At 37.0% G+C, this 26,862-nt stretch overlaps 1 protein-coding gene across 26 annotated transcripts in view; it reads right to left on the bottom strand.

Annotated features, from left to right (window-relative positions):
• Positions 1 to 26,862, bottom strand: part of AFDN (afadin, adherens junction formation factor) — a 116,765-nt gene that overhangs the window by 9,181 nt on the left and 80,722 nt on the right. For 13 of the 26 annotated variants that reach the window (XM_068153133.1, XM_068153161.1, XM_068153122.1 and 10 more), the window contains 9 exons: positions 26,730 to 26,816; positions 11,879 to 11,944; positions 11,647 to 11,720; positions 11,036 to 11,154; positions 10,100 to 10,273; positions 9,755 to 9,846; positions 9,151 to 9,339; positions 5,711 to 6,733; positions 3,836 to 3,871 (listed from right to left, as the gene is read on the bottom strand). In XM_068153133.1, coding sequence (XP_068009234.1) covers positions 3,836 to 3,871; positions 5,711 to 6,733; positions 9,151 to 9,339; positions 9,755 to 9,846; positions 10,100 to 10,273; positions 11,036 to 11,154; positions 11,647 to 11,720; positions 11,879 to 11,944; positions 26,730 to 26,816 — 1,860 coding nt within the window. The remainder of the gene's footprint in view (positions 1 to 3,835; positions 3,872 to 5,710; positions 6,734 to 9,150; positions 9,340 to 9,754; positions 9,847 to 10,099; positions 10,274 to 11,035; positions 11,155 to 11,646; positions 11,721 to 11,878; positions 11,945 to 26,729; positions 26,817 to 26,862) is intronic. The other 13 variants (XM_068153174.1, XM_068153297.1, XM_068153164.1 and 10 more) reach the window with 1 other exon arrangement.

Below are 26,862 nucleotides of genomic sequence, written 5' to 3'. Positions count from 1 at the left end.
ATAAATCAATATAATTTATGGCTATTAAAGAGTATGCTTTGTTACACTGTTTTCCATATAAAGATTAAAAAAAAAGGAGGAGGGAGAAAAAAGGGGATTTTTTTTTTTTTTTAATGCACAGAACTACATACACAAAAGCATAAAACACATCAGGGAGGCTTTTTTGAACCCCAGCAGAAGACTGAGGTGACTCACGTTCCAGACAGCTTCAACAACCATAGTCTCACAGGTACAGTAAAGTGAAATTAAATACTTGAAACCAACAGTTCACAGCTCCAGCAGCCAATTGGTTTTTCATTTTGGATTAGTATTTAAGCACTGGGAAACCATGACTCATTAGTCAAAGGGTCAATCCATTTGAAGTAACAGACTCACTCTGCATGTCTGCAAATAGTCTCGGGAGATAAATAAAATCTCCCGCTATATCTGCAAAAGATGTGTTTTGGAAAAAGCAGAGAATGAGGCATAGAAAACATTAACTACTGAGATTAAACAGCTCATGTGAACAACTGATATTCAGTTATTACTGACAACACTATTTTATGTATGCTTATGACACACACTGCACAGGTAAGAAAACTGAGCAACAATCCCAATTTTGCATGATTATGTAATGCCAACAGTATCACTTGATGAACAGGAATATTCACTAGCATGACAATATTCAGTTAGAGAAGAGCTGGACTATATGCTGTGTTATTTCTTAATGCAGCGCAGGTTTTAATGTGATCCTCCCCAAAATCTTTTACACTGATCCAAATCAGTAAATCACTGGATCTGGCTATAAACTGCATATAACCTGCATCTTTCTCTACTCCTAGATTTATTTTTACAATGACACTTCGTTTACAGAGAAAAAAAAGCAATAATGGTACAGTAAGAAATAATTAGCTTTAGTACACTTTGTGAGGACAACCTTCAGCCTCCCAATTAATTAACAGGAAATATGCTTTAAAGTTTTCTAATAAAATTTCCAATCAATTCTATAAATGAACTTTTTGACTAAATTTTTAGCAATTATTTCCCCACACTGTTCATGTAGTATTTATGTTAGGATATCTACAGGTCATTTTGAAAAAAATTGTCTTCTGTGTCTTCAAGCAGCTTTACAGAGTAACAGCAGTGAAAATATCTCTCATGTGATATGTTAAAACTCACCATTTTTTACCATGAAAGCTAAAGAACAAAATTAAATTAATCTAGGCAGTAATTGGCTACCTCTGAGGATGCTACCTCTGAGGAAATTCCCCTTGTTTAGGACTAAAGTTTTTGCAATTTATAACTGAAAGAAACACAGAGATCAAGATCAGTATATTCAGTAAAGCAGGGAATCAAGTATTTATCCCAGTCCCTGCTTGGATTAAGAAAGAGCTCTTCTTGGTTATTAAGAAGATACTAGTTCAGCAAAGGAGATAATACTGCTGTCAAAATGAAAAACAGACAGTAATTCAAAAGTGTTTATACAAGATAAATAATTACCTCTTAAAAACAAACAGTCAAAACTACAGTGACAAAATATAGAAAAAAACCCTCTCCTGATTGCATTTAGAGAAAAACTGTGAACATGGCAGTTACTGATCCCAGGTCATGGCATAGGTGCCTTTTTGTTTGTTAGCAAATATTCCTAATTCAAATGCACTTAAACAAGAAAATACTTCAAACTAAAGGGAAAGTAGGACCAAGAAAATATTTCAAACTAAAGGGGAAGTTCCTGTGACATTAGCCTAAAGAAAGAAGGAAAAACTGGGCAGGTTGCCCACCTGAGAACAGTTGTCAACACTGGGATACTTGTGAAACAACTGTATCCAGGTCAGAAATTATTCTAAACACAGTACCTAATAAAAAGGCCAATGTGATATGTAAGGCACAAGCGCAAATAGAGCAACTATTAGGAGAATGTAATTTCATTTTTTCATGCTTATTAATTATTTCTACTTTGGAATGTTCCCAGACCAAGACAGAGATTGGTAGGGTGATGAGACATGCCGGAATGCTTGCAATTGCCTACAATGGGACCCAATTCAAACTTCACCCCAACTTTTCAAGACACTAAAAAAAATTAACTTCATGTCCCATTTCTATTAAAAGGGCTATTAGATTCCCAGGCTGAGTATTTCAGTTTGGCAACTTCTTCATTCTAGTTACTTTTTCTCCAGTTTAGGAGTCATGATTTCATGTGATTTACTGTACTTCCAGGGTGTCTCTAAAGCAGAATGTTTATGATTTAACAGGTAGAACAATAGCTAGAGTGATATAGAAGAGCATTCTCCCAGCTGTAAGAGTGAGGCAGCTAAGTGCTAAACACTGTGCTAAGCATTCTGCCTTGTCCCAGCTCCGCTGCAAACTACCAACAGTCCTCCTAGTGTCAACATACACCTGCAGCACTATTGTTACCTAGGAAGGCAGAAAAGGCCACCTCGCTCTAAACTAATGGCTAATCTGTAGCAGAAATGTTAACATATTCACAGAACTGGCAGGCATCCAGAGGGCTCAGTTTCCAGACAAAATTAAGTTCCCCAAGCACTGCTTGGAATGCTTTAAAAGATGTTCCAGAACTTCAAATTTATACGTATTTATGACCCAGCTAATACTGGGTCAGTCAGATCTGTTAGCATTCCAGGGAACTTAGAAAACCCAAATACAAGCCAAGTGGACAATTCATGCATTATGATCTTTCATCAGCCTTGTAATTAGCAGAACAGCTATTACCAATGCTCACATTAGTTGTACATAAAAAGCACTGAGCAATCGAATGTCAGGGGTTTGGTGGTGTTTCCTTTTCTAGAAACAGAGTAGTAATTACTTGAGGTGGCACAGGATAGATGTGACTATGCCCAGAAAGTCATGTGAACAATATGAAAATGATGAAATTGCAAAAAAGATGTTTGCTGGGTATACCATTCAGCATCATCCATTTCAGAATTCACTCCCCTCCCCCCATTTTAATAAAAGCCAAATTTATGAACATCATAAACCTTCAACAGATTCAGGCCATGGATCCATCTAACATGGTGTCCAGTCTTTGACCTTAGCAAGAAGAGCTGCAAGTGAGCCTAGCCATTTCTTCTACTATTAACCAGCATTTGGTATGGTACTAGAAAGGTCAGCTGGTACAGCCTTGTGTAATCCTTTGAGCAGCTGTTTACAGGTATCATGCCTATGAATTTAAAGCTGATGATACTGCCTGCCTTCACAATGTCCTGTCACACAGAAAGATCCAGAAAGTTTACATCCCACTTGGCAAAGTATTTTATCTACTCAGTTTCAGCTACAGGGACCAAAGCTCAAGCACACATGTATAGGAATAAGAAAAAAATATTGATAGATATTAAGTGGGAGAGAAAATTGCAACACCTGTAGACAACAGGATTTGATCATGTGCTGAAACACTATGCTGTGTTACTATGCTCCCAGGACAATTTCACTCAAATTGGAAAGGAATGGTGTTGCTATACCTCTTCTAAAACCTGCAGGGGTGGGGAAGGGAAGATATCTTACCTCACTGCCTGTTTGTTCAAGGGTATTAGTAAGCTTTTATAAACTTGACTGCACCGAAACATCAAACACACAGTTTATACTAGACCACTGCTACAGCAAATAAATCAAGCCTGCAATCATGTCTAAACATGTCTAAAAGGAAGCAAACATAGGGAAAGGTATCACCACAGCTGGAAGCGTTCAGATAGATGCTTACAGTTGACTTACAGCTTACTGTATTGCAATAATTTTTGAACACCTGAAGGTGCCAAATCATTATCCAATGCACACAGAGTGGTTATTAATACAAGAAATTGAAATCAGAAAAGTGATATTGAAGAGAAAGAAACAAACATACCAAATCTAGAACAGAGATTGCTGGCACAGCAGTCTGCTGCAGGTAGTAAGAAAGGGGGAAAAAAAGAAAGATGCAGTAAAAATAAAGATAGGTTAGACTTGTGCTATATCAAAAGCATTTTATTTGTTCAGTTAGCTGCTCTAGAATGAGGAACTGAATTGACATAAGTCTGAAATACAGGAAACAATCAAATAATCTGAAACTTTTATTTGCATTAGTTTGACTCATTCAAAAGCTCAGTAATTCTACAGAGATGTTACTGCATCTCTAGTAGAAGAGCTATTAACAGTGAAACATAACCAAAAAGCAAACATTACTTCAGTTCAAGACAACTGTTGTTTTTTCATTTCAAAATGTTCCAAAATGCTGGAAGAACTTTGTGCACAAATAATATTTCAAGCCAGCACTTGCAGAGAAGACTGATAGAATGTTGCGCAGTACAACTGGCTTTCTATGAGCAACACATGGCTTTTTTCAGCCTTGCTACAAGCAAAATTTGAAAGGCATTGTTTATTAAAATGGCAGTTTTACATGCATTTTTTTAATGCCCATAGGTAACTACCTACGTGCTACAAATTACATGTTAGTGATGTAGGGCTTTAATGTAATCTGTTTGCTGAAGTCATATCTAGCTTTTCCTGTTTTCATTTTCCGAGTCTGAGGTATCTGTTGTTGTACAGTATTACAGCAATAAAGTTAGCCACAAGAGAAAAGGAAAGCAATGCAGACTGCAGCAAATATGAGAAGAGTGATTTTAAGAAACCAAGCTGCCAAAACCATCCTGAAACTCAAATATTACTCAAGCCAATAGCTATTTCTGAATCTCAAAATAAGTATATCCAAACATTTCTCAAGAATGAAAAATTGCTTATCACAGAATTAAGTCAACTTTTCAAGATAAACAAACAGAAGACACTCAGCATATTAGAGAAGTAGTTTCTAAGCCTGTCAAAGCGTGCCTATTGGTATGTAACTTTGGTATCCGTGTTATTACTCAGAAAAAATATACAAATTTTGCTATAAAAATTATTTCGCAGTAACAAATAGATTTAATAAATTCTGAGAGACAACAGCCACCAGCAGAGTGATTAAAAACTTCATCATGCTATTCAGCTGTCTTATTACACAAATCATGAGTTTTTTCTGTGTTGAAGCTAAGGTAAGCAAACTTGTCAGATATTGATGAAGCTGGACACCATGAAAAATCGAGGTATGTATGAGCTGCAGACAAGGTATAGTAGCAACAACACCAAAACCCACACAGCTCAGCCTAATGCTTCTCCCTCAGTGATGCTCAGGTCACCACTGAGGTGGTGGTAAAGACAGATAGCAGCTTTACTCAGAAGCCGATTAGCAAGGTGGAATCTCAGTTCACTTCACTGTTCTCTGTAAACAGTGTACTTTCAGTGGCTGTATTCATACACAAGATCATAATCAAGAACTCTTAAAGAGATAAGTATACTGGAGGGGAAGGGAAGGCACATTATTTTGTTCCTGACTCTTCTAGAGACTTTTGTAACTTCAAATGTTTGTGCTTACCTTCCTGCAAGCAAACTCCTGCCATATTTAACCTTCTAATCCTATTCCAGGTTCATGGCAAAATTCCTTTACCCAAACGTAGTATCTTTCCTCACAACCAGAAGAGTAAATTCAACAAATTCTCTTTGGATTCTATGCAGGTACCTATGATACTTTCATAAAACATCTCTTAAATGATGAAGCCACTGTAAGTTAGTAGTTTTAAAATTCAAGTTATTAAAGGAAGCTTCATCCTCCTTTCTCTCTCAGAACATCAAAATACTTTGACAAAGCCAGAGAACCCACCAGGATATGTATTTACAATACTTCTTTCTAGGAAAGATTATCTATTTTTACCCTTGCTCTTCTGTCAGCTTCCAGTCGCTGCATGATAAGCATAGTATCCACATCATCATCCTCCTCTTCATCATCATCTTCATCCTTTTGCTTTGATTCTTGAAGTCGCTTTTGAAACTGCCACTCAAGCATGAGTTTACGGAGGCGGTCGTTTTCTTCTGCTGTACGATCAAGCTTGTTCTGGAGGTCCTGAATCTCTTTACTCAGCATGTCCACAATGTGCATCTGCTGCTGCTTCTCCAGTTTCTCCTTAGCATCCCGTTTCCAGGGGTCTGGAGACAAGCTATCACTAGAGGATAGTTCTTCCTTGCTGATAGTAATGTACTGTAGATCTCTCCGCTCAATAGTCCGAGGCTGCTGTTGGGGCTGCAACTCTCGAATGACTGTTTCTTGAGACCTCTGCAAAGTTGAAGGCTTTTCTGATTTCACCGGCTGAAGAGAAGCAGGGGGAAGCACAGGCTGAGCAGGAATCAATGGCTGAGAACGCATTTGGCCCAGTTTTCTCTCCTGCTCACGACGTTTCCTTTCTCTTTCTTCTTCCAAACGTGCCTTCTCCTTTTCATACCATCGCTGATGCTCTTCCCTTTTTTTACGCTCAGCAGCAGCTACCTGGGAAGATGTTTGTGCTCCTACCTGACTTGGAGGAGGAGGGGGAGGCAGAGGCAAATCCATTTGTGGTTCATCGAATTCAGCTGCATAATGTACTGGAGGAGGTGGTGGTGGAGGGGGGAGATCTGTTCTGATGGGCTGAGAAATGGCTACTGGAGTTGGCTGGCTAGTAGCTGGAGTTTTCCAACGGCCTGGTCCACTTTTACTTAAACAAGAACCAGGTGAGACTGGTTTGGATGAATGGTTCAGGTGTTCTTGGCTAGATGTGCTAGAATCCACAGATGAATTCATCCACTGGTCGCTGTCTGACTTCCGATCAATGTACTCTACATCCTTCCGTATAACAACTTCCAAACGACTCCTCTCTGGCTGGAAAACTTTATCTCGGAGCTCTTCCTGGGAACGAGCCACGCGCTGGAAAAAATTAAACACAGCATGTATTTCATAGCCCATCTATATTAAAACATATTTGAAAATGGCTCACAAACCACATTCTTATTTCTGAAGGTAATTACTTGTAGTGAATTTCTGCATTTACACGCCCATTAGTTTCCCCAAACCAGCAACAGAATATTCTTCTCAATCCTTTCAACTCATTCAAGTCACAGAAGACTTTGCAACCTCTGGAATGTCTGGAAATCTGGACTGAAAGGAAAGATGAATGCAAAAAGGAGCTTAAACTGAAAACATTCCCAGCTTGCATAATTTCTCAGGACTATCCCTGACACCTCCGCCCCAACATGTGAGCACAAGAGTTCTGGCAGCTTGGGACAGCAGCTCATGCATACTAGCTCTGCTATTCAGCCTTCATCTAGCTTGACTGAACATTTTTCCTATTGGGAAGGCAAACAGAAAGGCTACTGAAAGACAAGGGAGTCTCTGCCCACTCTCCTCCATTAACAAGTGAGGGGAAGCTCTCATTACAACACCATTCATGGGTAGGGAATCTGGGCAGTCAGGCCTAGTTCCACCTGCTCTCGGCCATGGGTGTATTGTTGTGCTTTTGTTGCCTTTTTAGAGCCTTGAACACCAAGTATTTTTTTTATACTAGCTCAGGGTCTCACTGCATTGCATAGCCTCCTGAAAAGAAATACTGGACTATATATCAGGCTTATCAAATCTGTTAATGATTTTCTTGAGGTAAATATTCCTACTTCAAATGTAAGGAACTTCTGAACACTGAACTCATCATGTACCAATTATCAACAACTGAGAGAAAACTCACAAAGCAAAGTCCTTTTCTTTTTGCTCCATCAATGACCTTAGCCATGACCTCTGAAGAATGCCTTCTTTGAGATGAACAAGTGTATTTTTTATGCTCTATTAGTCCAGCAGAGCTGAACACACAGCTATTTGTGTTAGATTTGCTGTAAAGATGCACCTAGCCAAAACATTTGCTAATGCCTTCAGAACAGAAAACAGGCATTTTGCAGCAGTCTGTAGCTCATGACAGCTGTTTTGCAAGCCCAGCTCTTACTGTAATGATTAAAAGGATATTCTAAAATAGTGGGGTTTTTCACAAGTTTTCTTTCCTCCAATTTTCAACCTAAAAGAACTATTTTGATGAAAGGAGAAATTGTGTATGCTTTCAGTGCTTGTAAGGAACTAAGGCTTCTAGATGTTCACTTGATGAAAATGCTTTTCTGCATTGCATTCAGCCTTAAGACAGTAGTTCAAATCAGCATTTGTCAACAACTTCAAACAGATGGGGTGCGCCTCATCAGTTTTAACTACCTCATCAAAGCTACTGGCTTAAGCTTGGCTTAAGCAGGGAAGAGATGCATTCATTCCATTAAGAAAAGTGGGTAGGAACCAATCTCTGCAGATGCTAGCCTTGCCCTGTCCCACCATCGACAGAGTGCCTAAACCTTAACTATGCAGCTAAGATTGTGTGAGATGAAGTCATGAAATATGAAGTAGTATGGGAAAATCAGCAAAATATTTACATAGCTATTTGCTACATCCTATTTGAGTACAACACCTGGTTTCTTCAGAGCTGAAATTAGGATTTGATAACTGTAATACTGTAAAAAAAAACAATTAAAAAATCCTAACAAACCAAAACTGAAACAAAAAAACCCAGAAAAACTATCCACAACAAAAAACCCCAACCAAAAACATCCCACCCCCACAAACAAAAACAACCCCAAGGCATTAAGCTTTTATTCAATTGGCTTTTACTGAATTTGCTTCCTGCTAGATGTGACGAGTAATCAATAATCAATCCTTAATTCTATGACACAATCTCAAGACAATTTACCTCACACTCCTTTTGCTGGTGTAAGGCTCTGCTTTTATCACAAATTAACAAATAGGTAGGGGGGAAGTTTCTCTCTCTGTATTTTTTAAGTCATTGGTTGATCAGAGAAAAAGATGAAAAGATGATCCCATGACTGGATTCAGTCACTGGATTTTAGAGAAAACCACAAAACATTTTACAAGACAAATACTGCTACCATCTACATCACATTGTCTCTAATGGGATTAAAACATTCTAGGTAACAGTTCTTGCACAGCATGCTAACACAAATTCTATGGAGGGGAAAACATTCAAAACCAACCAAACAAAAACCCCAACACAAACCACACAATGCTCCCCCTCCATAACAAACCAAACAAAGAGCAAACAAAAAAAGGCATGGTTTCTCAATTCATGCCAATCTTGGCAGAAGTATGGTGGTTCTCCCCTCCATGGTACAGTTTATTTTAAGCACCTCTGAGATTATAGAGCTGACTGTTCTGCAAAAAATATCTCCAGTCATCTGAGAGTGGAAAGCAAGCAGTTATTTTGTCTTTTTTTCTTATATTGAAGTAAACAAATTACTTCTCACCTGCATTGTACTATTGATTGAATGATTACTTTCTGCCTGGACCTGTGGTTTTTCTTCGTAATTTGGCCACTGACTCTGAGTTGGACCCATTCGATCCTGGGACTTGGAAGCTGGGAATGTGAAATATTCTCTAGTATAGGTCTGTGTTGGGATGGGATAAGCTTCAGGTCGTGGGGGCAGAGTTTGTTCCTGAAAAAGGTAGAAAGAACAAAGGCAGAATTTTCTAAGCACACAAATCTGTACAGAGTATTTTTCCAAACATGCATTTTCAAAATGTTTTCTTTTGGCTCATAAGAGCATTATTTTTCTGGAGGAGAAGACTGTCTAGTATCAAATATAATTGTGGTTATGACTCATGTTTTTATGGTTTGAAAACAAGTATGTAGTATTGCACAAACCTAAGATGACACAAGGACAACTTCATCAACAAAATCTAGTAAAATCATTCAACGCTGTCTCAATCTTTCATTAGCTGTAAAAAGCAAAACCCCCACCCAGTCACTAGAACCAGAATTATGTTCTAATAGTTAAGACACTGGTTTGACTCAAGCACACTGATGCTAGGTAAAGTTTAATAGCCAGCAATTTGCTTGCCGTTTCTGACCTCTGTACAAAGATTTCCAGTAGAGACTGAGGTTATTTTGGTGGTAGTTCCAGATGCATAAGCATTCTTTCCCCCAGGGCTTGGAGGCTGATCTGTTGGAAAGTTAAAGGAAGTATTTATATGACTGTTAATAATAACTGACACAAGTTAATAATAGCATTCACAAAATAAATCTGATTTTTCCTCTGAACAGTTCTAACAAGAGACTTGCTCCACATGTTACTACTATGTTGTTATTTTAAACTTAATCTGTTTTGTAAAGCAATCATCCCCTTTTTGTATTCAACAGCATCTAAAACTACTAGAGGGGGCATTTACTTCCAAAAGAAGGATAATCTTACTTACTTGCTACATTGGGACTGGAGCGATGATCGGCTCTGTTCTTCATTAATCTGTCATCCCCTGGCAGCTTCTTTGGTTCACTGTACTCTGTCCAAGGCAGCTGAGGGCTCTCAGGTGACCCATTTTGAGTGGAGTTATTATACAGCTCAAAGCCTTCACTCTTTGGTCGGGGTTTACCTGAGCCACGGCAGTCAGAAACTGTAATAGTTGGATATATATCTTCCCCCTTTCACTTAGGTTAACTACTGTCTAGCATATTCTTTGTCGAACCAGAGCTACCTTGCATTTATAATTCAAAATGAGTTCCCAGTAAAGCAAATGCTGGATTTTAAAAATCTTTACTTCTTCAGATACACAGTCTCCCTCTTGAACTAATTATACAGGATGCCCTCGATTTGTATGCTTTAAAGGAGCTTTTGAAAAGGTACTGCAATATCTAGAAAAGCCAAATGTGCTTTACTGAAAAGTCTCTTGTTGACTATCAGACATATGGCACCTGGGATGGTGCTGTAAACTGTGATTATAACGATTTACTCTTTTAACCCTTTGTTTTCTACACTGTGCTACTACCCTACATGTAGAAAAGGTCTTTCCTTACAAAATTATTTCCTTAACATTATTTTACAGAAGATTTAAACATGTCTTTTGTTAGTTTGCTGAAGTAAGATGATAAAATTGGAAAAATATCCAATAAATTCCTATGAGGAGACATGGAAACTTAAAATACATTTCTAGTTATTAGACTAGCACATTTTCAAACAGTATTTAAACACAGATGAACTTTTTCTAAGAAAAGAAATGTTTCTTTTCTGTGCAAATGTGTTTCTTTTTTGATTTAGAATTTTGGTAGTATTTGGCAAGCTACTGCAAACTATTATAATTTCTGTGTTCTAAGATACCTAGAGCTGTTATTGACATAATTAATAACAGCATTTTTACCTCTTTGCATCATCGGGGATGGCTGGTTAAGTAGAGTTGCCAGACCATGGTAAATTGCTCCTTGTTTTGCTACTTCCAGTGTTACTACAGAACCTGTCCTAGTCATAAGTTCTGCTGCCCTGCAACAGAAGCCAAAGCAAGTTAAACGAAACAAAATTATGCCATGATTTGTTTAGTTTTCCTTATTATCAGTTTGTAGATCATGATTTCTTACAATTATTCTAACAATATTTTGTTTGACAAAAAACTTTTTCTGGTTAATAACTGAAATCTCTGAAAAAAAAAAGAAAGATGCTGACTAGAAGATACAATTAACAACATCTACAAGGCATATGCTCTTAAAGGTCAGAGCCCCAAATATTTAAAATTCAAGGTAAATAATGTTTGCTCAAAACTAAAGCCCAAATGTGTAATACAGTGTCATCTATTAAGATAACCCCTATCGCATACAGAAAACATTACATCACGCTGAACTAGGGTTATTCATGGGCAGTTATAAAAAGCAAAGACAAAGCACAACACATAAAACCCCCCAAAATTCAGGTCTTTTCCATAAATTAATAATCTAGCATTTTCTTCATGTAAAGATACCCAAGGAAAGTATTCCATACCTCTCCTGGGATAGGCCCACCAAACTTCGGCCATCCACACTGAGCAACTGATCCCCTGCAGCCAGACGACCGTCCTAAACACGTATTCAAGAAAGAAGAAAACGCATACATCAAAGCTAACGCAGCCTCAATTAAAACAGCTATTAACACATACTAGTAAACAAGGGATTTAAAAGCATTTCCAAAGCATCTTTCTATCTTTGAATTTCTGATTTTGGAGAGTATTACTAACCACATCTGCAGCACCTCCTTTCACAACAGACTTGACATATATTCCAAGTTTGTCTTGCCCAGCACCCTACAGAGAAAGAGACAGTAATTTATTACATTTGATCTCTTGAGCATTCCACAAGTGTAAATCAGAATTGTATACGCTAGTTCTCATTACTTGTATATATTCCCAAACTGGGGGGGGGGAAACCAAAACAACAACAACAACAAAACATTTACAGAAGAGAGTTACATTCACTTAAAGTCTAAAGAAAATTTTAGTATTAGACCTATTGAACCTCCAAGCATTGTTAGAAGCAAAGAGTATCTGGTCTTAACACAAGCTTGAATAAGGAAGAAAATACCGTAACTAAGACTATTTAGAAGTTTGTTCTAATCCCCTTCTAATAAAAACCACTTATTTGCATGTTTACATGCAAGTCATTATTTTTTACACCTCTGTGTATATTGTTCCAAAAGACTGCAGTGTTTACCTTGCTAACACCCAAATGAAACAAGGTAAATTGCATACTACAAGTAAGAATAGAAACACTTTTTACACTTGTTAGGACTGTAGGGAAGCTAATGTGAAGGAACAAACAAGTGCCTCTAGTTTTACAATAAACAAGTAAACTAGGTATTATAATCAATGTGCTTTATAAGACTCAGAGACAATATTTACATCTACTGCAAAACCATGCAATTTTGCTCATAAAACACCTGCTTCCAAGTATTCCACTACATTTGAAAGGACTTAACAGTGAACTCATTGTGAGACAACCAGCAGATTCAAGACCAGAGAACATAAGCATCTATTCAAGCCATGCTGTTTTATCATCCACATGCTCCAGTTTACAAGACACCACACAAATCAGTCTAAATGTTAGTATCAGGAACCTCTAAATTGTTACCTATAATGCAAGACAATCACTTGTGATTTCATTATCTACTACAGCAAACAGTGCCATGAGTCACTTGGAAGGAGGGTGCTAAGTAGTAAGTTGCCAATAGAACACACTGTTTAATGTAATTTTCTAAAGTAACCCTCAGGCTGCTTTCATATTGAATAGAAAACTTCCTCTTGCTTTTTTCCCCCCAGGTTTTCCAACTCTTTTCTTTTAGCAGCAAAACCATTCATTGATCCCACTGTTATAATAAAGTAAAATAATAAAAAACCCTAAAACTCAAACTGAAGAGTATTCAGAAGCTAGTACTATACCCAGTTTTCTAAGTGTGAAAGACCTATTTTTATTAATTAAATCATGAGTTAATCCCAAGTGTTTACTCAAAAGGTACAGGAAAGGAATTTGAGTCCTGTAATTCCAGATTAACATTCCAGATGTCCACATTTTTTTATAATTACTTTAGACATATTTAGAGAAAAGGAAAAAACCTGCAACAAACCAATCTGAAATAAGGACACTTTCTTTGCCTGGAAAGAATGAAGGCAATTAAAGAAAATTTATTTCCTTTCTTGTATTTTAAAGGGCTCTAAATAAGCATCAAGGTAATTGCAAAAGTCATGAGAAAAAGAAGTCAGGAGATATCTAGATAAGTATAACGAAAAATGAAATCATGCTTTAATTTTTTTTCCCCCCAAGCAACAAAGAAGCACATAGGGAAGGATGATCTGGTTGACAGAACACCTGTACTTCCAAGACAGATCTGACAAGGCCAAGAGCTCTTGAAGACTTTAAGGTGACACAGTAAGAAGGAACTTGTCCTTGTATATGAATAACTGGCTCAACAATAGATAGGAAGTTGCTAGTTTTTACAGGGAATGGAAGCTTTCAGAGAAGCCTTAAATGAATGTTCTGCTTACTATGTCCTCCAGAAAAAGGGTAAGCACTAATGTCTCTGAATTTACCATATAGAAAATTTATCAAGTATGTCAAACCCAACAGTTAGAGAAGAGCCACATAATGCTCAATATTGGAGAAATAATGGAAGGAAGATGTCTTTCCCTGATCCAGACGTGAAAAAAGGGACCAGTCCCCAACAGGGTACTGTCAGGAAAACCATTTACTATCTTCCCCTTGTGCAGACATGAAAATTAAGATGATTTGGTTCACATGCCTCCAACCACTAAATGTACCTAGAGGCAAGTTCCTTTAGTGCAAAATAGTTAGCAGCAACTCATGCACCCACACTTGGAAGTTATAACCTCACACATCATGTAGGTGTATGTAATTGCAGGGACCAAGCAGCAGCTTCTCTTAGAAGCCAGAGTGGTCAAGACTATGCAGAAATCTCTGAAGCCACCTGAGACTGGCACTGCTTTTATTCAGTCCTGGCATCAAAGGAGGCCAGCAAGAATCTCATCCCCTTGGGTGCAGGGATTCAGACAAAGGTCTGCCTTATACAGTCAAAGATTAGGCAAAAACACTAAGCCTTTGCAAGGGCACTGCCGCTTAAAACAGCACACATGTTAATCAAGGAGTTTGGGGATTACGACTTTGGTACTCGAATTACATTAGGCACTATATCCATAGACACCACCTTTTTGACTATGATTGTTAGTACACGTCAAATGAAATTGAAACCTTCTGTTTAAGCCCATGTACACTGGTGTACAGATAGTGGTAAGAAATATTTACGGTTGTACAAATACTCATATAATAGTTTCTAAAACTGGATTTAACTCCTCAAGAAAGATCATTTTAGTCACTGTTTTCAGAGGCGTTTTCACGTATCTGTTCAAGTATCTGGAATTCAACAGAACTACTGGAAAAGAATAAATAAAACTGAAACCACTACAGTTGCTAAGAATCTAAAAGGTTCACATTTAGAAAATGGTTTATAATTCTGACTACTCCCTTACAAAGTGACACCAGCAGAATCGTGAGGATAACAAGAATGATCAGAAACCTAGAATAGCTTTCTGGAGGGAACCAATTCAATAGACATGGGCTCTTCATCTTAGCAACAATGAAGGTTTATGGGATTATAAATGTAACAGATCAGATTATTTATCATCTATCTAATCAGCCAACAAAGTAATCTTTCTTACTCATACTATCACAGCTAGCGTGATAAAAAGTAAAACATAAACCCAAACCAGAACACAACAACAAAAATAACCAAAAGATTCTCCATGCATTTCATAATTAACTTGGGGAACTGCCAGGAACGAAACTACTGTAGATGCTAAAGCATAAATACACACCCAAAAGATCACAGACTTATGGTATGGCACTTCAAGTACTTTCACAGAAGAACCATTAAAAACAAGCAAAGCAACCAACCAACCAGCCAACATACCCACCCACCCCCAGATTATAACACTGAAAGAAATTCTGGAATTACAGAAAGCTATAAACCAGGAGGAATCCTCTTATGCTTGTTATGTTCCTTAACTAACTATCCCACAACTAGGGGAAATCAGATCAGATGGATTTTTTCTTCATTTCTATACTCTTACAGTAATTCTTCATTAGTTTGAAGGAACTGACATTTTACTCTTTGATCCTTCTTTTTTAGTGTTTTAATGACGTCTGTACAATTAGTCAGTCCCATCCCTATTCTTTTAAGAGATGTTATAAGCAGATGTGTTAGCTCCAAGTCATCTCACTTAATATAAAACTGAGGAATTTTGAAAAAACAGACTAAATCCCCATTCAGGTTACATATGAGAAAATCTTTATCAGATACAACTACTCACATATTATTAAGACAGATGAGTTTCTTCTCTGCCTAATTCACATGCCATTTATTATGTTTCTAATAACATGCTTGTGCTCTTATGTTTGAGAGGACTTCTCACTAACCAACCTCAAAGTTATCACCTTCCTTCAATGTTTACCTGAAGCTTTATAGTCACCTGAATCCCAATTCTTAATTTCTATTGAAACAGACTTAATTTTTCTTTGGGTTCACCTTCCAAGAAACTTCATTAGAAGAAAACACACAGTTATTAAGGGGGCTGATATATAGCTAGCCACACATACTAAAATCCACAGTGAGCAAAATTCTCAACCAAACCACATGGATTTTTTTTTCCAATCATTTACTGATATTACAGTAAAATAGGTTTCTTTGTAAAATGCTTATTAAGTTGCCTTCCATTGGAAGGAAAGCAAAAGTCAACATAACTAAAATTATTCCCCCACAAATGGAACGGCACAATGCCATATGGCTATCAGCAATGATAACACAGTAAACACACTTTTAAGTTCACTTTATTTTCCCTAATCTTGAATACCAAAAGCATCTGTATCTGTGAAGATGTTAGTCTGAACAGAAGAACACAACTGTAGAGAAGTTAGATGACTGTGAATAAAAAGATGATTTATTCCTTCCCTCCAACAGGCTGGAACCTCCAGCACATTTTCTTTAATCTATACAGTCAAATGAACTCTCTATTGCTATAAATCTACCTGTTTCCTTCCACACTTAAGCAACTTTTTCTTGGATAATGCAATCTAACTTAAGATTCTGAGGCATCCTAACAAGAAAAAAAAAATCATTCTCCATCACAAACTGGGCCATCTATCAAACAACTCATCAGTGTACAGTAGCCCATACATGTTTTCACAATTAAAATTATTTTGCAACCCCTTCTTGCTCCTAATAGGATTGCACTCAGAATCACAGAATTGTTGAGGCTGGAAAAGACCTCTGAGATCATCAAGCCCAGCCTATGACATAATACCATGACATCAGCTAAACCATGCCACCAAGTGGCACATCAATCTTTTCTTAAAGACTTCCAATGATGGCAACTCCACCACCTCCCTGGACAGTCCATTCCAGTGCCCAATCACCCTTTCTCAAAATACTGTATTTGCTTAAAAAACTACCTTGAGGACTATAGGAAAAGAAGTGCTAGAATTAAAAAAATTGCAGCTTCTTCTATGGAATACTATGGAAAATACATGACTACTCTTCCATCCAAAGAACGTAAAACTGAGTATGTACAAGACGACAGTAGTAATGAATTGATAAAAATGACAGAATTAAAGAAAGTGTTTAAAGGGAACAGATCATACCGCTAGTGTTGCGAAGTCACAAGGTGAGTTTTGTAACACTTCATTGTCAGGAACAAACATAGGAAACTTTGGCTCACAGACATCAGCTATAAAATAAGATTAGCCTGTACAGCGCAACAGTATATAAAGCAGCAGTTAGAACAACAGGAACATCAATCAGATTCAGTCCTCCTGATGGCAGCACCACAACTAGTCTGCAAGCAGGTGACTCAAATCACCATGAAAAGCACTGAAAGCAAGCAGAAAGACATCCTGCCTGCTCCGAGTTCCCATTTGGTATTTGTTAGCCATAATGGCACAGTGGAAAGAGCTGTCAGCTCCTTCTCTTGAGTGTCAACATGCAGCTGGGTTTCCAGGCAAACCACCCATGCTGTGCTATGCCATGGAGGGGCCTGCCATCAGTGGCATGATGGGCTGGAGGTGCTCAGACACCACGCAGCCTCACCAGTACCCAAATCTAAAGGTAGCAGAGTAGGAATGAAGGTCTGTCAACAAGGTGGTTACAGTTAAGCTCTAAAACATCATGCCCTACAACTAGGTTCAGTCAATCACAAACTGTACTTTCTGCAAGGTTAGTAATATTCTTGTACTTTTAACAGATCTGTAGGATGACCTAGTTATTTCAATAACTATAATTAGAATTAAAACTATGAAGACTATTACAAAACAACTTTTCCAGTAGTTAGGAACGACAACAAAATTGCAGTAATTAAGAAAGAAGAGCTATGCATCTGCAGAACGTATCTGCAGGCACAGCACCTAACCAAACCGGTAATGCTCCAGACAAGACCTTAACAGTAACATCTTGTTATTACTTGTTCTAAAATCATTATTTGCTCATACCTGTTTGGCTTTACACACTTTGTTTACCACTCCACTAAAACTGGAGTGATAAACAGCTTCCAATACAGACAGGCAGAATCAAGTTTGACTTCAAGAAAAAAACCCATACACTTCAATACAAGTTGGTTTTGTTGTTGGTTTGGTGTTGTGTTTTTCTTTAATGTTACATGTATTAAAACCTGCTTTTATTTACATCTCAATGCAAGGGAGTCTTCCTAATGACCTTGACTTGAAGACTCCTCTCTTAAAACACAAGACTACTGAAATGGTTTTCCTTTTCAGAGCAATAGCCCAATTAAGAGGCTTCAGACATCAAAACACTTCAATGTTTTCATATAAACCACTAGGGTTTAAGAGAAGTATTCTATGACTTTCTTGAATTTTGCATAATTGTGCAAAAATTGTAAAAATTGTTTAATATTAATTATATAGATGCCACATATAAGTATGCATCCATCTTATTGGAATACTGTAACATTTCAAGGATGACACTGTTTCCCCAAGTCAGTGTATTTTGTTAAGCTTATTTTGTATTTTACAGAAACCAAACAGTTTGAAAAGCAAATGAATCCTTGCAACTAAAATGTCTTTAAACAAGAGGACAGAAATGTAGCTGTCAAACCTGATACAAGTTATCAGGCCTGAAATCTTTTATCTATGTCCAGAGTAGATTCTACTGATTCCTATCAAGGCTAATACTCCAATTCCAAGCTTTTAGCTTTATACAGAAGATCTCTAAGTTTTTATAAACATCCTTAAAGGCATGTTTATGCAACAGAATCAAGTCTCAGTCTGAACTCTCTGGGAAGTAATTAGTCTAGAAGCATTTAAATAATCCAAGCTTGTAAGCATTTTAAAGAATACTAGTTTAGTAAACTATGCAGCCAGTTTACAAGTGTTCTGTCTAGGAATCAAAAGCAAAGGGTTTTGATCACCCAAATATTCACATTCCCTAAAGCAGTAAGCATTCTGTAGGTTATATCTGGATGAGTACACATTTATCCACTATATGTACCTACCTAACATACTGCATCTATGGATCATTAAATTACTTGCTGTCAGCCCACAGTAATGAGAAAGACCAACTTTGTAGTTACTGTTTCTGCCTTCAGTGGGGGCAAACTTCTCTGGACTCAAATATCAAATTAAAGCACTTTTTCAGAGGAAGTGAAGGCCTCAGCTTCCTCAAGACAAATGTAGAGAAACTGGAAATTTGTCATTGTTAAGACAAAGTAATTCATAGCATGCACTACATAATTCCCAGATAAGTGAGGCAAATCAGCCTACCATATGCAGAACTGGTCTGTTAGTTGTGGCTACAGCTGCTATGAGTCATATCGTACCCTGGCTTAAAAAGAACCTTAAAAATCAACCCATGCTCCACAAACAAACTTCTGCTTTCCCCTCTCAAACTCTTCTTCATGGTGAGGGGCTGAGGGTGGACATCAAACATTCTTGGAGCTGGACAAACTACAGTCACAAAGCAGCAAAGTATTTCCAATTAAAGTAAACAGGCAGTGGAGATTCAAACTTTGGTGACAAGCAACAGTTTTCAGAGGCAAAGAAACTTCGAACATTTAACATTCATGAGTAATTCCATTGTAGCTATAGGTTGTACTGGGACAGAAGATAGGTGAAAAATTAAATTAAGTGTATTACTATTCAGGAAAAAAAAAAAAAAGAGTAAGAAAAAGAAAAGCTAGATTGCAAGCAGCACACTATCACAGAACTCAAAGCAAGTACAAATGCCTTTATCTTCCTAAAGCATGCTTCTCCCAGAAGATAAAAAGATCAAAGAATCCAGAATGTTCTGAAATGGACTTCCTGAAATGGCATTACCAAAGAGTACTGTAGTCTCATGCATATGTAGGTTTATTTTCTTTAAATAAATAAATAAATAAATATATACACAAAAAATTTCCGAACAAAGAGAAACCCTACCCAAAATTATGGTATTCAGAAACCTTAATAAGGCAATTAGATAAATATGAAAAGCAGGCACACTAATACACACAGCTGTAGTGTCTTGTGTGCTTGACAGAAGTATATGAATTTGTAACAATGTGATTTCTTTCACACACTGGCAACAGAGTGCTTCTGAAAGGTGAAAAATGAAAGCAACTAAATGAACCAGCTAAAGCAATTGGCCTAAAGCCTCATTGTGACACTGGAATCAAGTACACAACTTCTTCTCATAAAACAGGGAAAGTGGCAAGTAAAGGGAAAAATGCTTCACATAGAACATTTCTGAAAGACTAAGTTTATTCATAGTATTTTCTTTGCCTTTATGAAAAGGAAGCCTCTTTCGTTATTATAAATGCTGCAACCAACAAGATTAGTGTGATATTCTAGAAATGCACATAGACATGACACTATGGGATATGGTTTAATGGTCATGGTTGTGTTGGGTTGACAGCTGGACTTTATGATCTTAGAGGTCTTTTCCAGCCAAAACAATTCTGTGATTCTACAATACAGAAAAGGCCCTCACTTTTTATTGCTTTTTCTTTAATACAAATACATGAACCTGTTTGAGTGTTTTTTTCTTGTTTCAAAGGAAAAAAAAAGAATCTTCTCATGAGCTCAAGGAAAATACATCGCTTGAGCCCTATTTCACCAATCATGGGTTAACTCTTAAGCATGTATTTGCTATAAATCCTCTATGGGCAGTGATGTATTAATGGCCATCAAGTCATGTACCAACCTACAAGCTGTATTGCAGATTTTGTGATGCTTTTCCCTGTTGAGGCAACTCTGAACCAACGCCTCAGCTTAATTAGGTCAGTGGATAGGACTTTACAGGCAAAACATACTGGGCAATCTGTTTTGGAAAACGGATCTGCATCTCAGCACTTTATTGGAGAAATGGATCTTGGCTCTGTAGCTAAGAGGAAATTACAACCAAAAAACTGCCACAGCACAGTCTTGCACATAAGACCGCCCTGAAGTTTCAGATGGATACAACTGCACGCAGTATCAGTGTATACATTTTCACATACTATTAAGCACCTATGTTTCCACCCCAGTTCAGAATATTATTTATACAGGTAAAAAGTCAACACAGAATTTGTTAACTTTTGAAGTCTTCCATTAATCAGAGCAAAAAAATTAAAATGCTGTAACATGTATCTATATGGAATTTTGGAAAGAATTTGAATGCTAGAATTGATTGAAGCCTGGTAGAGGAATTCTAGCCAAGGCTTTTGTAGACTTGTTTGTAAGTGCAAGGAAGAACTGGAACCTGCCTTTTAAAACCCACTTTGTTCCAGAAAGCATTAAATACAAATGTGTGAGTGATCTGTTTGCAATATTAATATAAATAAAAACATATAAAAAAGATAAAAACATTCAAACAGAGTTCTGGTCTCACAGGTAGTGTGAAGAAAAACCATGTGGGGCCTGCACAAGCTTTACTTTTTACACAACATATGGAAGCATTAATAGAATTTTACAGAACCTGTACAATGTATCAAAATTTAATCAAAAAAACCCACTGTAAGTAATGAATCAACAAGAAACAAGTAAATTGCTAAAATATAACTACTTATTTGTTCCTGATGAATACTAAACTGGCAGCTTACATGCTCTCTTTATTCCTGTGAGATTCAGAAATCTGTGCTGGAAGTGACAATTAAAAACTACATTTTTAGTTTAAGTTCCTCCTCAGAATTCTGTTTGGGTAACACCAGTAGTTTAGTCTGCTGATGTGAATTAGTATCAAACAGTAAAAAACCTAACCAAACCAACTTCTAGATCTTCTTACTCAAACACTTCAGTTAACTGATGTTGAGAGGAAAGGTTATAAAAAATAAAAATCCTTAAATAGATGGAAAGCATAAACAAGCAGACTTCAAATACCGAGGTATCTGAAATCCTCTGATGTGGAAAACAAGAGCTAAAAGTTGGGAAAAAAAATAAAACCCATCCCATCAACTGTCTATATTTGCAAATGAAGAGCAAAGATAATCAAATTTGTGTATTATGTTAGCACTATTAACAACTTTAAATCTAATCTTCAAGTTTTTTGGGGAAACAAAAGATTTTTAAATGAATTTATTTTATGCCTGTTCCTTCTAGATAGGTCATCCACAAGGTATTTGTACAACGTACTTTCAGAAAAACTTCACATCAAAACTGGTATCCCTGGTAGTCTCAAATGCTCAAATTCAATACCTTAAATTGACTGTTTGCAATGAGTAATGGTTTCATAAAGTAACTTAGAATAATTTAATGAAATCTCAAGAACAGACAAGGTTGCCAGTCATACAAATCATTTACAGCTAAGATGCAACACGCTTGTTTTTCAAAAAGTAAGCCTCTTCCCCAAAGTACTGCTTGATGAACTGTCACATTTATTGTTTTAAACACTTCTACTAAAGAAGTAGCATCTTATCACCATCTCATCCTATTTTAGCAAGCACTAAAAAAATATTTAATCTGATATTCTGTTTAAAGACCCTAGAAAATACACTCTGACTTATATCCTAGCAAGGGCATATACATATATTTTACCGTGCTTGTACATATTTTAATGTAGCATTTTCTGTTTTACTAATAAAAGATGACTGAGGAAGAAGTAGAACACAGGAATCCCTTCTTGTGTGCAGCAGCAATCTAAACAGAATTCAAATGTCTCTACTCTGTGACTCTGTTGAACACAAGATATCCTAGCTGCAACAACATATTTGCACGTTCTAATCTTTTCAGAAGGGTCTACCAAGTATTAAAATCTTCTCTAGACTGGGATTTTAATTATTCTACTAAGGTTTTATAAGGGGAAAACAGACTTTTAAAGCCATCTGGATTAAAGCCAACTATTATGACAAGTAAACAGATCACAGGTCATGCTATTCATGCTCTGCCACAGTAAAACAGTGGTTATCACACCTGAAACTTTCAATATTAATAGTCACTTCCACAAATTTGAGAAGTGTGAATGAAGTACAAGCTAAAAAATTAGTTAATATTTTTCCTTCTAGAATTTAGAAAGTTAGCTACTAACATCTGTCTATATTTAACTGCATGCTGCAATACATTGTTGCTACATGAACAAGTTAACTACTGGCAGGTTTAAACAAGCAAGAGAGCAGGAGAAAGTACAAGGATAGTATTTAAAACTTCAGAGAAAAACAATCCCAACAGAAACCTGAACAGACTTACCACGGATTCTGTTCTTCCAACAACAGAAAACCACATTTTGATCTCCGGGACTACAGATCCTTGAAAGAAAAAAAATAATTCTCCACTTCTCTTTCAGCCCTCAACAGCAACCACCACTCTAGTCTGCTGGATTTTCCAAGATATCCATCAAGATAACTCAGAGCTGGATGCTATGACACAGTGCAGCATTTATCAACATCAGCTATAACCAATACAATATTCAGACTCTTATGTAATCAGCTATGCTGTTCTGACTTCCATTTACTTTAGAGGTTTTATTAAACTTCAAAAACTGCGAGGGAAAAAAAAAAGGGCGCCTGTTTGTACAAAAGACAAAACCCCTCCAAATTAAACAGGAAGTAATGTGCTGGCCCGCAGATGGCTGAGAAGTCACATGTGAAAGCCCCAAAAAAGCGATATATTTTTAAAGTAAACTGCATGCGCAGGCTGCTTCCAAATCATCTGGAGTTCATAAAAACTTAACCACAATGTGGTTGGGAGTCAGGCAGCTTTTAACATCGAAACATCTTTCAGGGTTAGAGCAACCAAAGTCTGCACACAACCTCAAAAAGCGATACTGTTCCTGATGCCTGACCACTCCTACCAACCACATTTCCATACACCTATTACCAAAGCTACTGCTAATAAATTCACGGGAATCTTATTGCAAGAAAATATGCAACGCCTACAAAAAAGCTAAAACAAATTACCTTTCTGGATAGCTTCTGAAGCGATACAATTTAGCTTTAAATCAAAATCCGTGCGAGGTACTGAGTTTAAGAAATGCTGTTCAGTATATTCCTGATTTTAAAACAAAACCCAACAGAACCCAAACAAACACAATACTGTTTATAGTGCTCTGGCAGCTAACAGTTGTTTCATAACTAAACTTGTTTTCTCCGGCATGCATGCGTATAGTGTACATGTTTACTACATGGTTGTTGAAAGGGGCTGTCCTGCCTCTGAACACACCCTTACAGCACAGTGAGGTGGACTATTTGATATGCAGCATTTAAAGGCAGACCTTTAAAATCCCTGTTTCACAGCTACTCATATTTTACTAAATTAGAATTACTGCTCTTAAATATTTTACCTGCCATTAGACGACAAGAGGATCAAATGCAAGGTTTCTCAGTGACCCAATACTTGCATACACTCCTTGACTCACCTTCAATTTTGTATTTTTTACATTAATGTCAATGTGTTTGCAGTCATCTACTACCAGAATCTATTGTAAGCAGGTGCAGAGCATTTCAGTGCAAGCTGCATTGCTTCTCTGCTTCTACAACTTTTGTTTCAACTCAAGATGTGTTTTTTTACTGCAACAGAGGTGTGACAATCACTTGGTAATCAACATTTGTTGTGGTAGGGATATGTAAGGTATGGTATCTGACTTGCCCTTTAAAAATCTTAATTGGCACAGCCTATCTACAAAACCCTGAACATTAATAAAAGCTCAAATTACAAATTCTGAGAGGTTTCCTCACAGATAAACATGGATTACTGGGGAAGTGTGTATTTTTTGCAGTGGGTAGAAGAAAGAAAAGCAGTCAGAAGGAATAACTTTTCTTTATGATCTGAGTAGGTCCATTTCATTCCTCTCTAGAATATCACCAACCTACGTTTTAACAAATTTCACCCAAAGCCAGTGACAGGTATGAAGGGTGCATTAAGACTTAACGAGCAAGGCAAGTTAGCACTGATATGCATAATACTGAGAGCAACTATTTTGTCACATCATAGTAAAAAAACCCAAAACTGTTTTCCTAACCAAAGCCAAATAGGTTTAGCGTTGTCTTCCACTGGTTGGAGTGGGGCCACCTGTTGACCAGCTGCTGCACTTTCTTTTATTACCGCACTTTTGAAGGACCCTAGAAACCAGCAGTTCAATAAATGTAATTGAGTCATGAATGAAATGGGGATCCTGTGCATGGCAGCAATAAATTATTATTTCTGAAAATGACTAGAATTTTAATTTATTCAGCTATAAGGCACATTCTTAAGAACATTTGATATCTGGCCTTTTACTATTAAAAAAAGTTAGAAAAACACTAATCTATTCTCACACTTGCCTCTCCCTCTTATTTCAGGCATGCCATCCAGTTAATTATGAGAAACTTTCAACAAATAGTCTACTGGACTTCTTCCATTTTCCTCAGCCAAAGGGAAAAAACAAGAACTTCAATTTCCATACTGGTAAAACATACATGAATTAAGACATGTCATTAATAAAAGTCAAGAAGACAGGAACAGAAGAAAAAAATCCACCCATGATTGCAAGCTCACAGTCACGCAATTCCCAAATGTGTTCTGCTCTATCAAGATTGAGAAAATGAAAGCCTGCATATTATTCCTACTCTGTTGTTTTTTTTTAATGAAGCCTATTATGGGAAAAACATGCTATTAATTACAATAAGCAACTTCAAACCCCTTGCAGTAACACCTTCAAAATAATCTTATTTAGCTACTACAGAAACTTTTTCAACACTTTCAAAGCAAGATGATTATTTCTACGCACTGAATACTCTGCTGACTTGAAAGTAAGCAAAAGTTTCTATTCTGCATACACTGAAACTAAAATCTCTCTCTTATTTCAGATTAAGATTCAAGACAACCATTTTTTATAAAAAACAGAATTCCAGTATTGCACCAGGGACACAGCAGCAAGATGAAATGTAGTCACTGCATGAAACAGTTTCTGCAACTGTGCTGAGAGGAAGCTGCTGCTTCCATCACTGATCACGTTAAAGAAATCATGAGATAGACTAAACTTGTAAAATTCAAGCTTACACACTGTCCAGTAGGCACTGCTGCATAGTGCCAATGGAAATTTAGAGTATCAGTTGTTAAAACAACATGTAGAAGTCAGCCAGCTCCACTGAAAAGAGAAACTTTACCTCCTGTTATATCCTGCTTCTCTCTATGAGAAATCAGATTTCACAGTTTAAAGTGAAAAAGCAAATTATTTCCACTGCAGATTTGGACACATTCAACAGAAATGCAGGTGGCAATCAGAAGTCTGATGCATATACAATCTGATGTGTGTCAAAACTTTCTTCCCAAATTTTTAACCAACTACACAAAATTAAGATTAGAATATTGAGTCACCTTTTTCAAATCCTGAATAGTTTCCCTCATTAACTACTGACTGTTAGCAATATAAACCTGACACCTGATGTTCCTTTACAGATATTGGAAATAATTTTTAAAAAGCTGATAACCATCCAAGATGATAAATTCAAGAATGGACTGTAAAATGACCAAAGTTGTAGAAAGAAAAATAGCGCCATTTAGAAGCAATCAGCTATGTGAGACAGAAGTAGTAAAATAATCTTGTTTTCAGCCCATGTACTAAGTGCCAAGGACAACAAGAGCATTCTGAAGTTCCGTGTACTACACTGTGAAAGAAAAACTTGTTCTACCTGTTGTACAGCACATAGTTACAAGAACTTTTGGATATCACTGGTGTACAATTTATAAGAAGCTTAAAACTTAAAGGTTATGCCTGCTATGTGACCTAGTTAATAAAGCAAACCCAACCAACTAGTAGAGTCCTCCATCTGGTGGCTGGAGTTGCATGTGCATTCTCTACATTATTATCTACTGCTACTAAGAGTAGCATACACCCACAATTCTGTCAAGTTAGGGCAGGAGGCCTAGCCTACCCTCCTTCACCAAGATACTTAAGCTGTAGCTTTCTACTTAAAAGAAGCAAGACTAAGTCATACATGCATCAATATGATGCACACAACAAACTTAAGGGAAATTAATTTTTTGTTTCCATTAACATTTTCCACAGTAGGCTGATTAGGAAAAAAAAAAAAAAAAGATTGAAAAAAGAAAGAGCTTTTCTTCCAGTAACTTTTAAACTGACTTCCATACCTTGGCAGCCACAATGCTCAGGCCCATTCCATTTTGTTTTTTCAGTGTTACAGTGATAATTTCAGGTTCTTTCCTCAGAGGCTGAGCCTATCAAACAGGGAAGGGTAAAGAAGAAAAAACAAGGGAAGAAAAA

This window comes from Melanerpes formicivorus, unplaced genomic scaffold (assembly GCF_026170545.1).
Source record: "Melanerpes formicivorus ecotype bairdi unplaced genomic scaffold, bMelFor1.0.p_v2 SCAF_2, whole genome shotgun sequence".
In the NCBI taxonomy this organism is placed as follows: domain Eukaryota; kingdom Metazoa; phylum Chordata; class Aves; order Piciformes; family Picidae; genus Melanerpes; species Melanerpes formicivorus.
Note: the sequence above shows the minus strand (reverse complement) of the source record. Positions and strands in the feature narration are given on the sequence as shown.